The 13,854-nt window shown below is 55.4% G+C and overlaps 1 protein-coding gene across 1 annotated transcript in view; it reads left to right on the forward strand.

The window, feature by feature from the left end:
* The window catches only part of LOC131278908 (transmembrane protein 132B-like), a 196,597-nt gene that overhangs the window by 92,201 nt on the left and 90,542 nt on the right, over window positions 1–13,854 (forward strand). Inside the window, 1 exon segment of the mRNA XM_071215567.1 lies at window positions 5,570–5,756. Within this exon segment, the coding sequence (XP_071071668.1) occupies window positions 5,570–5,756 (187 nt within the window).

A 13,854-nucleotide genomic window follows, 5' to 3' on the forward strand; every position in this document is an offset into this window, starting at 1 on the left:
CCAGTTTTTTAAAATTATGTTTTAAATTGCTATCTTTATATTTTTATCATAAAGTTTTATTGAACTTCTTTTTTTTTTTTTTTAAAGATTTATTTATTTATTTAATTTCCCCCCCTCCCCCGGTTGTCTGTTCTTGGCGTCTGTTTGCTGCGTCTTGTTTCTTTGTCCGCTTCTGTTGTCGTCAGCGGCACGGGAAGTGTGGGCGGTGCCATTCCTTGGCAGGCTGCACTTTTCTTTCGTGCTGGGCGGCTCTCCTCACGGGCGCACTCCTTATGCATGGGGCTCCCCTACGCGGGGGACACCCCTGCGTGGCAGGGCACTCCTTGCACGCATCAGCACTGCGCATGGCCAGCTCCACACGGGTCAAGGAGGCCCGGGGTTTGAACCGCGGACCTCCCATATGGTAGACGGACGCCCTAGCCACTGGGCCAAAGTCCGTTTCCTTGAACTTCTTAAAAACAAATTCAACCTTCCTCTTTTATTTTTATGATTGCATTAATCATTACCCGAAATTACCTTGTTCTTTACCTGACTGTTAAGGTGGGGCACTGTTCGTTCTGCCTGCCAGTGAATTCCCAGGGCCTGGCACATAGTAGTTGCTTGATAAATGATACTGATGAGCTGAATGTGCCAGGTACGGTAGTGAGACTGGGAGTGAGGACGTTGTCAGCACAGGCTCTGGCCTTTGAAGAATTCATGTTCTCTTGGTGGAGGCAGAGGGTGCATCAGTAGACTTAACCAGTGTGAGGAGGGGCTCAAGGCTCAGCTGGCTGGTAGTTCTTTGTTTTCTAGGACAAGTGACATCCTCCAGGATTTCACTGGGTGCCCTGTAGCCTTTTGAGGATGTTCAGTGAATTAAACAAATACTTGTTGAATTCCTGCAGTTTGCCAGGCACTAGGCCAGCAGCTGCAGACAGAGCAGATGCTGTGTCGGGCTCCTCTGGAGGGAGACTGGAGCTCAGCCTTGGAGGGCGCCCGCTGGGAGTGACTGAGCGAGCCCCTTTCCAGGAGCATTTCTTCACTGTGGTCCTTCTTCAGTGTTCACCCTGATTTCAGGTCGGCCTTTAAGTTAATGCCTAGAAAGAAGGTTCCTGGGAGAAAACAGAGGCTCTGAGCCCAGAGATGCAGCCTCTCTGCACGGTTTCCAGGACAACCCATGTGGGGACGCTTCACCATCTCAGCCTGGCAACTCAGCACCATCCAGAAGGTGGGGGGAGCAATCCCAGTAAATGACCACTTGCTGGAGAACAGGTCAAGACTTTGAGCTCGCTCACTCTTTCTGTCCTTCCTCCCCCTCCCTCCCTCCCTCCCTCCCGTTCCCACTTTCCCTCCTCCCTCCCCCTTTTCTTCCTCTCCCCCCCTCCTTCCCTCTTTCCTTCCCTCCCTGCCCCCTTCTCCCTCTCTTGCCCATCTTCCTCCTCCCTCCCTCCATCTCCCTCCCTCTTGTCCCCTGCTAAACAGCCATTATTGTCAGTAAGTTCCCTGCTGAGAAATAGCTGGGTACGGTCCCTGGGCACAAGGGGTGGGGCGGGGTGCTGTCCCTTCCCCCACTTTCCCCTCGCCTCCTTCTTGCAGACATTTCTGAGCTGCAGTCCCACTGAGCAGCCACAGGTGGCCTCAGCCCTGCTTCGGGGGTCCTGGGATCATGGGGAGACAGCTTTTAGGAGAGGTGCAGCTCCCTGGGCACCAAGCCTTCAGGAGGCCTGTCCTTTGGGAAGGCGGCGTGTGCTCCCACTGAAGGAGAGAGCAGCCACGCAGTGCGGCCACTTCCACTCAGCCGCCAGCCCGCATGCACGCACTCGGGCATGCAGGCACACATGCCCGCCCTTCCTACCCCGGGGAAACAGGACTCGTGAACAGCTCGTGGCTGAAACACCGATCTTGATTCCTGCAAGGCAGCTGGTAATGGTTCACCTGAGAGAACTGTTCAGCACTTCTCTAAATGTCAAAGGCCTAGTAAGACTAGACCAGGTACAGGCAGAATTCATAGTTATGAACCCATCTCCATGGACGTGAACTTCCCAGCAAGCGTGCCAGCTGCCTGGAAGTATAAGACCTCCAGCCTCGGATTTGAGGGAAATGACTTTAAAGAACACATGGGGAAGCAGATGTGGCTCAATGGATAGAGCGTCCGCCTACCACATAGGAGATCCAGGGTTCAATCCCAGGGCCTCCTGGCCCATGTGGTGAGCTGGCCCACATGCAGTGCTTATGCGCGCAAGGAGTGCCCTGCCACGCAGGGGTGTCCCCCGCATAGGGGAGCCCCATGCGCAAGGAGTGCGTGAAAAAAGCACAGCCTGTCCAGGAGTGGCGCTGCACACATGGAGAGCTGATGCAGCAAGATGACACAACAAAAAGAGACACAGACTCCTGGTGCCACTGAGAATGCAAGTGGACACAGAACACACAGCAAATGGACACAGAGAGCAGACAATGAGGGGGGGGGAGAGTAATAAAGAAATCTTTAGAAATAAATGGACACATGGTGGTTGACCCGCGGACTTTGTAGAATTTCTATGGGCGGTCCATGTCCCAGGCCAGAAGTCAGAGAGGAGAAGGAAGGGCCCACAGCAGGGCTCAGCCCGCCCACACAGACCCCGCCCCACCTGCCAAGGCCTGGCCCTTCTCCACCCATGCCCACAGTGCGGATTTAGCTGGGCGAAACAGCCACTGGCAGAGTTGTGCTTCATCTCCAACCTCGCTGGACTTCCTCTTTCTTGGCATTTTCCGAGGCCTGCAGTGCACTGAGGACCTAGTGGGTATTAGCAGCAGCTCCTTGGTTCTGGTTAGACACACGGAGCAGCCCAGGAAAAGGCTGAAGGGCGAGGCTGAACAGATGCTAGGCAGAGGATCCTCTGACCAGAGAGGAGACTCGAGGCTGGATGGGAAATGGGGGTGACCGAAGCTGGAAACTAAATGCCTCCCTACCAAAGTTCCTGAAATCTCTCCAGCCCAGGAAAACACGGGTCCCCTTGTGGGGGAGCCCCGTGCGCCCACCCCCCATCCTTCCAGGAGCCCATGGTCTGTCAACACGCCTTTTCTCCTGGTGCTGAGTGCCTCGCACAGCCGGATCCTTGAGGATTCACAGCACCCGGGTTGGGCTCAGGCAGCACCACCAGGCTGTGTCTGCCCGTGGGAGCCCCTGGACTGGGCCGAAGCTGGGGCTCTCTGACTCCAGGGTGGTCAGAGTATGTGTGCATGGTAATGAATGGGCCAGTTCACCCCCCTTGACACGCCCCAGCCTCATAACTCTACCACCAGGGGAGACACATGTGACTGTGACTTCCCCTTCTCAGCGGCGTAAACTGAGGCTGGAAGAGCGTACCTGGATTGCCCAGGATACAAAGCAAGCCATCTGCCCTGCATTTGCGCTGTCCAGTGCGGCAGCCGCTGGCCACGTGAGGCTCCTGAGCACTTGAAATGAGGCTGGTGGGAGCGAGGGCCTGCACTTTAAATTGTACTTGTTTTCATCTAGGTTACATTTATTTTTATTTTTTTAAAATATTTATTTATTATTATTTTTTTAATTACATTAAAAAAAATATATGAGGTCCCATTCAACCCCACCGCCCCCGCCCCCCACTCCCCCCACTCCCCCCACAGCAACACTCTCTCCCATCATCGTGATACATCCATTGCACCTGGTAAGTTCATCTCTGAGCATCACTGCACCCCATAGTCAATGGTCCACATCATAGCCCAGACTCTCTCACGTTCCATCCAGTGGGCCCTGGGGGGATCTACAGTGTCCCGTAATTGTCCGTGAAGCACTATCCAGGACAACTCCACGTCCCGAAAACGCCTCCACATCTCATCTCTTCCTCCCGTTCCCCACACCCAGCAGCCCCCATGGCTACCGTTCCCACACCCATTCCACATTTTCTCTGTGGACATTGGATTGGTTGTGTCCATTGCACACCTATGTCAAGTGAGGGCTTAGATTCCACATGGGTACTGGATGCACTCTTCCCGCTTCTAGTTGTAGACACTCTAGGCTCCATGTTGTGGCGGTTGACCTTCTTCAACTCCATGTTAGCTGAGTGGAGTAAGTCCAATAAGTCAAAGTTTAGGAGCTGAAGTCTGTTGAGGCTCTGGGCCTGGGTGTCATATTATCAGTCCAGAGATTCAAATCCCCTACATATATCTTAAACTCAGCACCAACTACAATTCCAATAAAGTAGCATGCAAGTCTTGTGAAAAGAGATCCCCTCTGAGTTACATTTAAATGTAAATGCCGCTTGTGGCCAGAGGCCACCTCCCTGGGCTGTGCCGTGCCGTGCCGCAGAGTTTCCTCAAGTCTACAGGGAAACGAGGTGATGTGGAGTCAAAGATGACTCTGCTCTGGGTAGAATTTCACGTCAGGCAGGCCAGGACCACCCGGCTTTGTCAGTCCCCCACTGTATCTGAGGACATCTTGACGTCTGTGGGGGAATCTGGTTGGGGATCCCCAGTTCTTACGTCAGCCCTAAGGGCCATGGGGGAGCTGTCCAAGGTGGGAGAATCCTCTCTGGCAAGTGGCTTGCAATGCATTCTGTGCAGGCTGCCAGTCGGGGGTGTGGGTGGCGACTGTGCCCTGGCCCCAGCGAGGCAGGGCAGAGGCTTCCAGCCCAGTTCAGTCCGGGCCAGCCCGGTGGCAGTCAGGGGCCACTGGTTAGGCTTGTTGGTGTGACTCAGGCCTTGGGCAGCTTGTGGGTCAGTCTCGCTGGGGCCACGTTCCTCAGATCTGGGGAAAGCTGGGTTCTGGGGGATGAGGCAGGCTGACGGATCAGCGGTGCTTCCCAAAGCTGGGGCTGGAGGGGTGTGCACCGCTCAGTGGGCCCCGGCACTGCGCAGTGCAGTAGTCAGCCTGCACCGTAGCAGGCTCTGCCGCGGACGAGACCTTTGGAGAATACAGATGCTGAGAAGGCACTTGTCCTTTTGTTTATGTCCCCAACCACCTCCTTCACGCTCCCCCCTTCCATGAGCACACATGCAGCCTCGGCGCTCCAAGAATTAAGGCTCATAGGATTTTCTTGGATTCAAGCAGATGAGATGAAAAATCAGCTCTCACCCCTTGCCTGTTGCTCGTGTAGCTTAGGAAGCCCTTCCCTCTTCTGGGGCTCCCAAGGCCCCGCACCCACTGTTCTCTCCACTGGTCCACAGACAGACGGCTAAGTCTAAGCAGAACTAGGCAGAGCCTACTGTGTGCCTCGTGGAGTAACAGTGGAGCCAGATGTGGGGGTTTAGGGGTATTCCTGGTGTGTGGTGCTTGGACCGGGCTTGGGCACACGAGGGAACGGGCAGGGGAGAGAGCTGGGCAGCGTGCCCGGTCACGACACGCTGTCTGATGCCTCGTTGAGTGGGGACAGTCGGATTTCCACGCATCCCCGAAGATGGGTCGTCTGCCTGTTCCAAGGAGGAGGCCGTTGATGGGCAGCCTGGAAATAGCCCTGTTGGCATCACCATGTGCTTGTTGGACTTGGACATAATTCTTCTGGTGACAAAGGGGAATGTGACAGTGCATTACATTCTTGCCATTCTGCTAAGTCTTGGGTTTTAAATTGCACTTTAACGTGTGTTTGTTTTCCAGAGCAAATGGCTCCCTCTACGAGATCTTGCAAGTGGACTTTGGAATTGACAACAGCAGTGGCCTGGCTGGGGCGCAGCAGATCACCTGGCAGGCGGAGTACCCAGGGGAGGCCTCCATGAGCGAGCTGGTCGTCTCTGAGATCTTTGTCAGCCAGACAACCTTCGTGGGCATTGTCCCTCTCGCAACGGTAGGAAATTGGGCCTTAGGAAAAAGTGTCACGAGGAAACGATCTCCACCCACTTTCAGTATTCAGAGAAACATGAAACATTTGATAATCCGTTATTTCCCAAGTCCCAGATGCACATTGTTTAGGCTTTTTTCCCTGTCTAAACTTCATTTTCTTTACTTGCTGTCCATAATGGCTCCTTGGAAATGACTGGGGGTCTACTGTGGAAACCGCTTGTCGTTTGTGGGCGTTGCTGAGCCGTGTCTCGGGGAGCCCTTGTGTGTGATTGCCTTACTCTGCATGTTCACCAGGGCTGAGAGCTGCACTGAGTGAAGGTGGTTTCATTGAAAAGCAGCAGGGTTAGGTGGCGGTGACAGAGCTGTCAGCCAGGGAGCCAGCCGCTTGCCAGCCACCTGCCTTGTGGGAGTAAGGGCGCCCGGCTTGCCACAGTAGCAAACGGTGCGGCAAGAAGTGATACCGCCTCTGCCCACTGGGTCTAGATAAGGTGACCACGCCTGACTAGGCCTTTGCTGCTAACGGCTGGCCGGCGCTGCCCTCCCCCTTTTTATCTCCCGCCTAGCCCAACATCCGGCCAGCTCTCACTCCCCCTTTCCCCTCCCCTATTCCAAACCTCTCAGCCAGCCCTCTGCCTAGCAACCGCTTACAATCACCTATCAGGAAGCAGTACCCGCCCGCACCTATCAAATCCCTCCACGCAGTCCCTAACCCTATAAAGCTGTGTCCCCTTCCGCAATAAACCGGACTTGTGCACAGACCTGGTCTCCACGGCTTTCTTCCTCCCCTTGCCGTGCGTCCTCCACGCCTGAGAGCCCCTCTGAGGCTGTCTGCCGTAGCATCAGACGCCACTGCGGTCTAGTCTGACCCCTCCAAACCCCCCCGTCAGCATCGGGGTGCAAGCCGCCCCAGCCGCACTGCCTGAGCGTCCCCAGGGCTCTTGGGGGTTGGCAGACCCTAAATGCAGGTGGAGAGCCAGAGCCTTGCTGGGGGCTGACCCGCTGATGGGAGGGGCTCTGGGAGCCCCCCAGCCGCCCTGTGTTTGTGTTTCACTGGCCTAAAGGCCAGGATTTCTTCCCCCAGTTTTGGCTGGAGCTCCATGCCTGACCAGGGTGAGGGGCCACGTCTGAGAAGAGTCGTGGATGAGCCCCCAAGCCTGAAAAGGAAGGCGCTGGGGGTCAGGAGGATGACAGCCCCTGGGTCTGGCAGGCTCGTGATCCCCTTTGCCGCCCAGGGTGCTGAGAACGTGCCAGGCGTGTTCTGCTCTGGTTTGGCCTTCCTTTCTGGACACCTGGACGTCCCGGGGACATCTGTGGGTGCTTTCATCACCCATCTCTTGAGGCAGCACCACAGTCAACATCCTGGCAAGTGAAAACCCTGCATCCTACGGTCAGTTCTGTGTTCCCCAGGTCTTGCTACTTGGCTCTTCTCTCTCTTTTCTTCACCTGAAACAGTTTCCCCCCATCTCCCAGCCTGGCTCCTCCTCTTCCTGCAGGACTCAGCTCAAACGTTAGAGGCGCCTCCCCTGTCCCCTGGGCTGAAATCGGCCCTCGGTCACCCTCCTCGCCTGCCACTACCCATCTCCTTCCCGTCTTTTATGTTCTCTGAAGGCCTTGTCCCTATTTGAGATGAAGGGCCCACCATCATCCTGTCACCAGGTGAGCTCAGCGAGGGCAGCACCTGGTGGGCCTCATCCACACCTGTGAGCCCAGCCCAGGAACATGCCTGGCATGGGGGCACTGCCCATGTGTGCTGGCTGGCTGCGTCTTATGCCTTTATCCAAGCTCCAGGGGGGGCCGTCTGGCTCCTGAAGCCTGGACTGATGGAGGTCGCCCGTCCGCACTGACCTCCATTTTGGTTTGGGGGCAGCCCCGGTTTGTCCAGCTTGCTTTCCCCTCGGGAGCGCTCTGTCAGTTCTCTAGGTTGATCTCTTACTCAAAATTCGCACAAGTTCGCTCTGCACTTCACCGGCAGCGCTCAGGCCACGGCGGGTCTGGCGCTGATGTTGCCGGGGGTGGGGTTCAGCGGGAGAGCCTGCCCGCCCCCATGAGCGGGCCAGTTCTCAGAGGAGCGGGGCCTGGGCCCGAGCTAGACCAGGCCGAGGCCCGGCCGGCCACCAGCCGTTCCTGTAAGCCAGGTTCCACGGGACATGGCTGGGCCCAGTCCTTGCTCCTTCTCTCCGCTGCTTTAGTGCTGAGGGCAGAGGGCGGCCTTGGCCAGAAGCTCCACTTGGCCCCCCGCAGTGAAGCTCTGCGGAGCCTGGGAGCGGGCTGCGTCCCTGGTCCTCGGGCTCAGGGAAGCTTGTTCTCGGCGCCTGAGGAGGCCTCCAACCGCAAAGCTTCTTTGGCCTCATGCCGTCCTGAGGGCTGGGTCCTGGGGGCTTCCCTCGTGGTGCTGGCTGGAGTCACCAGGGGTCAGGCCACGTGGTGGAGACAACGGAAGTGGGGGGCACGCAGGTGAAGCCCTCGGGAATGAAGCGCGGCCTGGGTCCCACGGGGCAGGCCGGCAGGGAGAGGAGCGCAGGGCAGAGGTGGCCTTTCCCAGGGAGGGCGTCCACTCCCCGCCTGCGTTTCCTCCAGGGAGGCGCGTCCCAGGCGCCAACGCCCTGCACAGCCCTCCCCTGCCTTCCCTCCCCTGCCTTCCCTCCCGAGCTCGCCGGCGGCGGTGCCGGAGGCCAGGGCATTTCTGTGAGGTGAGTGCCCCCCCGGGCTGACCGCGCTGGGCAGGGCTGGCCTCTGGCTTAGGGACCACTGGCTGCAGCGCCAGGCTGGGGGGCACGTGGTGCTCCCCCTACCTCTCCACCCCACCGTCCTTTTGACACAAGTTTTCCTTTTTCCTCCATTGTGTCCCTTCTCTTCCTTTCACTTCTGGTAGGTTTTCTGTCTAATTACGGAGCTTTGAGCTTATTTCTGTGGGTGGCTTGGCGTTTCAGGCTCCAGCCCACCTTTCAACTCCAGTTCTTAAAACTAAAAAGCCCAGCTCTGCGCATGCAAATAAAAAACCACATTATCTTTCAAAAAGGTTGGAATAGAAAAATGAACAGACTGCATGAGTTTCTAGGCAACTGGGAGCATGGGTGAGAGCAAAAAGATAATCACACTCCTCTGTGGCCATACAACAAGGCCTGGGCACCAGTGTTTCTTTATTTCAGCCAGTGTTTGTGTGCCTGCTAGAACTTCAAAGGAGCATTGAGCGCAAAAACCCTTTTGAGATACCTGCAACACGTGGAGCGTGGTGTGAAAAATCTGTGATTTTCATTGGCGATGAGAGCTTGATACTGTCAATTCCACTTTGATTTGCTGCCCACATTTGTCATGGAATTAAATGCCTAAGCTCAGTTAGAGGTAAATGGAATTAAAGACGTGTGTGTGTGTGCATGTATATTTACCTGCGTATGTCTGTGTAGATGTGTGTGTGTGTCCTCCCCACCCAGCACCCTGGGCTCCCTGACTTCCAGCAGGGGTGCCTCCTGCAGGCCTCCTTAGGACATGCACAGGGTTTTATCCTGGGAAGCCACAGGGGCTGGATAAGTAGCACCGTCTGATTTAGGTATGAAAACACGCGAAGGAACGCTGAATTTGGACTCGAGATCGGGCCTCTTAACAAATACTTCCTGAGCAGGGCATTGTCAGGCACTGGCTGGGGCCCGGGGCCATGCCGACCAAGTGGCCATGGGCAGGCGGCGCTGGGATACATCTTTTCATTATGATGTGGCATGTGAAGAGGTGGAGCTAGGACTGGCATGCAGAGCCCCCAGGCCCACCCCCTTCTCTCCACTCCCACTGGCTGCCCCCTGCTCGAAGCCCACCTTTGATGACTGTCACAGCTTCTTAGTCTCCCTACAGACACCCTCCATACCTCCCAACTACCCACCACATGCCACCACATGCCACTCTGATATGCGGCTCCTGCCTCCAGCCCTCCCTGGCTGCTCACTTCCCTCAGGTAAGAGTCGCCCTCCTCAGCCATCCACTGCCCGCTCCTGCCCCCCGGCCTCCCCTCCCCACTCTCCCTCTTACTTTCTGCTGCCACATTCTTTTCCACCCCAGGGCCTTTGCTTGGCCTTGCCTTCTACCTGGAAGTCTCTTCCTGCCTCTGGAATCTCATTCAAACCTCAGCCCAGATAGTGGGAAATGTACCCCGGGGAGATGATACTTTTTGTGTGGGTTTGTAAATTAGCCTCAGCACAGGCATTCTACACATTTGGGAAGGGAGTGGGGAGGGAGAGGTGCCTTTGATGGTAGGAAGAGGAGGGAGAGAGAGAGAGGTTTTCCCAGCCCAGAATGAGGATATATGGTCTGCAGAGCAGAGAGGGAGCAACCACGTTGAACAGTGCGTTTTTGTTTGATTTGCTGGCACAGGACCAGCAAAATACCCACTTGTTTGAAGTGCCCAGGCCGCCGGCCAGAGGCTGCGATTCACCCTACCAGCCACAGTGAAGCTCCTGGAGTCCCAGGGACGCCCTTTCTTTGCTGAGATCGTCGTGCCTGCTGACCCCAAAAGGCCAAGTGGGGACTTAAATCTTGCGATGGTCCTGCTTCCTGCCCCCAGTGTCTTTTCTCACTCCCACTGTGGCTGTTTGTCCTCTTCCTGTTGGCTTTGCATATTGGTAGGGCTCCGAGAGAGGCAGCCTTTGTCTCCAGAGCCCCCTGTCCCTGAGCCAGCTCTGGGGAGGGCTCCTTTACCCCAGAGGCTACGGCACATGGGCCCCTGGGGGCCAGCCCCAGCTCTGGGAACTCTTGTTTTGTAGGAGGGCATTTCAGAAAGCTTTGAAGGCCTGTGAGTGAGTCTGTTTCTTGTCCTTTGCCTTGTATTTGTTTTGTTTAAAAGTTTTAAAAATAAAATGTAAATAGTGCTTGATGTGTTCTCCTAAAACAGCCTCCTGTCAGGCTGAAGTGCCATTGACTAACTCCCACTTCCAGTCCTCTGTCCCCATTTCACTAGTGTTGGTCATTTTCATTGTTCTTCCAAAACTTTATCTTTCTCTCTGTATTCATGCAAGCACACGTGGCTGCAGAAAGCGCATGGCACTGCTTTGTGGGTGGGTGTTTCTAAAGCACAGGGTGCTATGCGGAGCCCACTCTTTGCCATCAGCCACACGTCCTGGAGACTTTTTTATGCCCGCCGTAATAGATCCACCTCATCTGTTTTTTCATAAGGGCTCATCGTGTTCTGCTGTAGGATATGCTACAGTTTATCTGGCCATTTCCCTACTGATGAGCGTGAACACTTTGAATATTTCAATTTCTTTGTCCTGCCCTGAATCCATCTGACCTGGGGTGGAAATCCCCATTACATCTTGTCCAAGTGGCAGCACCCTGGCACACGGCGACGAGGTGGGAAGCCAGTGGCCAATGAACAGTGCTGCCGTGGGTGTGGAAAGAGGGCTGGGTCCCACACCACAGCCTGGCCCCTTGCATCCTGGATTGTGCCCAGACCCTCCGCTGTCAACTTCTCCAGCAGGCGGTGACTCCAGACAATCCCTAACCAGGCTACTACAGAGTCCCTTTCAGTAGCATTGACTTGGCGCTGGTTACCAGGGTGGGAAGAGAACTCTGCCTCTGGTGGTTGTCTTTGTTGACCCCCACTTCAGGGGCCCATCAGGGGTCACTGTTGGGATAGGTACCTTTTCAAGACCCTGCACAGCAGGCATTCTGTCCGCTGGTTAGCAGTAGGTGTCCCAGATACACAAGACAGTTCAGTCCTGTGTATTCTCTCCTGTGTACCGGAAAGAGCTGTCACCTTGGTTACGTACACATGGCCTCTCCTGGTTGACCCAAACTGCTCTCAGCTCCACGGGAGCAATTCCAAACTGTCAAGGAGGATGTGTCTCTCGTGGGTACACTTTACAAGTGACCAGAAATCACTATTTTGGTTGGAGGAGATGCAAGCCATGAGCTTTGTGGATGCTGCTGTGGGCAGTGACCACAGGTGTGCCCCGTCCCCCGCACTCCTGCCGTGCCCAGGGCAGTGAAACCCATCACCACAGTGGTCCAGAATGGAGACAGCCATTTCCTAACACCCAGTCAGAAACATACAATATAAAAGGATTGCTCCTGGAGAGTGAACTGGAGGCAGCTGAGTGGAAAAGAAGGAAAAAAACACAACAAAACCCATTAAGATGTTTGGTTCAGGTGACCTGCGTCTATTTTAGAAAACCTTTGTTGACATATAATTTCTGAAGGGGAAAGGGGAAAATAGACCCAGAGAAACAAGTTCAGGAAACAAATGGGTGGTTGTCAGTGGGTAGAACAAAGTAGTAGAATTCCAGGTGCTTCTGCAGCAGGAACAGGGCAGGACACATTTTTATTTATTTATTAGATTTATTTTTTTATTTATTTCTCTCCCCTTCCCCTCCCTCCACCCCCCCCCCCCAGTTGTCTGCTCTCTGTCCATTTGCTGTGTGTTCTTCTGTGACTGCTTCTATCCTTCGCAGCAGCACCGGGAATCTGTGTCTCTTTTTGTTGCATCATCTTGCTGCGTCAGCTCTCCATGTGTGTGGCGCCACTCCTGGGCAGACTGCACTTTTTTCCCGTGGGGTGGCTCTCCTTGTGGGGCACACTCCTTGCACATGGGGCTCCCCTATGTGGGGACACCCCTACATGACATGGCACTCCTTGTGTGCATCAGCACTGCACATGGGCCAGCTTATCACATGCGTCAGGAGACCCTGGGGATCAAACCATGGACCCTCCATATGGTAGGCGGACGCCCTATCCATTGGGCCAAATCCACACATTCTTAAACTCTTGGTCTGTCCCATTAGCATCTCTGACATCTATCACAAAACCCAGCATTCCAGGGCCCCTTCAAGCCATGCTCCTTGGAATTGCCCTGCTTTGTTGGGTGATGAGTCCAGGATGATGAACTCAGTCGAGGGTGATTATGTGAAGAGCTTTCTGCTCCTGTTTTACGCCCCTTATAGGAGTAAATCTTCAGAAAAAGAAAAAATAAGAAAAGATCACCTTGACTGTGGACGGGGATCTAGACTACTTATCGCCGCTTGGCATCATGAAGAGGCCAGTTGTCCCTCCCAGCCTGAGACGGTTGAGAAAAGCCAGGGAGCAAAGCGGCCTGTAGAGTGGCGCCCGCAGCCCCCCAGCCTGGGCGCTGCTGCATGCTGAGGGGGAGGCAGCCCCCGCCCAGGCCTGCTTGCCCTTTACCTGAGCCGTGTGGCCTTGCTGCCTTGGAAACCTCGGGTGTGTTTAAAAGGTAAAACAGTTCCCACCGCAGTAACTTTATTGCTTCTTAGGAGGAGGAAATGCAGTGTTTGTCACACAAATATATGACAGATATTAAGGGTTTTTTTTTTATCAGAATGCCAGCATGCTTAAAAAAGGAGACATGTAAGAATGGGGTTGAAATGCAAACTAAGTGCTAACAGGTCGCTGGTAAAGAGCGACGCAGCCCCCGCCCCGGGCGCCCCCGCTGCGGCTTGGCCCCGCCGGGAGGAGGGCAGATGAGCTCCTGTGCTCGTTCTTGCAGAGCCTCTTCCAGAACCCAGCCCAGCCGCTTCTGAAACCGCCCAGGTGGCTTCTCCCCAGGCCTCCACGCCTCTCCTCCAGGATCGGGACTCCCGGGCGCCCCCGGCCTGGCCACTAGATGGCGCCGCAGACCAGCTCGTGGCCCGACGCCCGGCCCGCCCCTCCCCCGCAGGCCCCTCCACCCCTGCACCTGCCCGCTCCCCCCCGGAGCCGCCAGCGCCAGGCCGCGACCTTTGCTCTCCAGGGACGCCAGGTCCCCTGAGTGTGAGTGAGGGGCGCCTCCTGCAGCCCACCCAGCGCCCCCGGGCACCTGGCCCTGCCCCTCCACAGAGGACCCTGCGTGCTTTTCCCTGGGCGAACTTATTGTTTTTACTAAAATACCTACTCATTATAAAACTTAAGCAACATTGAAAAGTCACCTCACATCCAAGCACCACAAAATACCATCAGTGCTATCAGAGAGCCGTCATTCCTCACTATACGGCGGGACGGATACACAGACATGATGTTTGGAAAGATGAAATCATACTCTGCCCGTTTCTTTGTAAGAAGTGCTGAACCCTCCCTTTTGGTTATATTTACCTGGAGACAGAGAATCTAATGTTGCGGCAGCTTGCTCG

Source organism: Dasypus novemcinctus, chromosome 6 (genome assembly GCF_030445035.2).
Source record: "Dasypus novemcinctus isolate mDasNov1 chromosome 6, mDasNov1.1.hap2, whole genome shotgun sequence".
NCBI classification, from domain to species: Eukaryota; Metazoa; Chordata; class Mammalia; order Cingulata; family Dasypodidae; genus Dasypus; species Dasypus novemcinctus.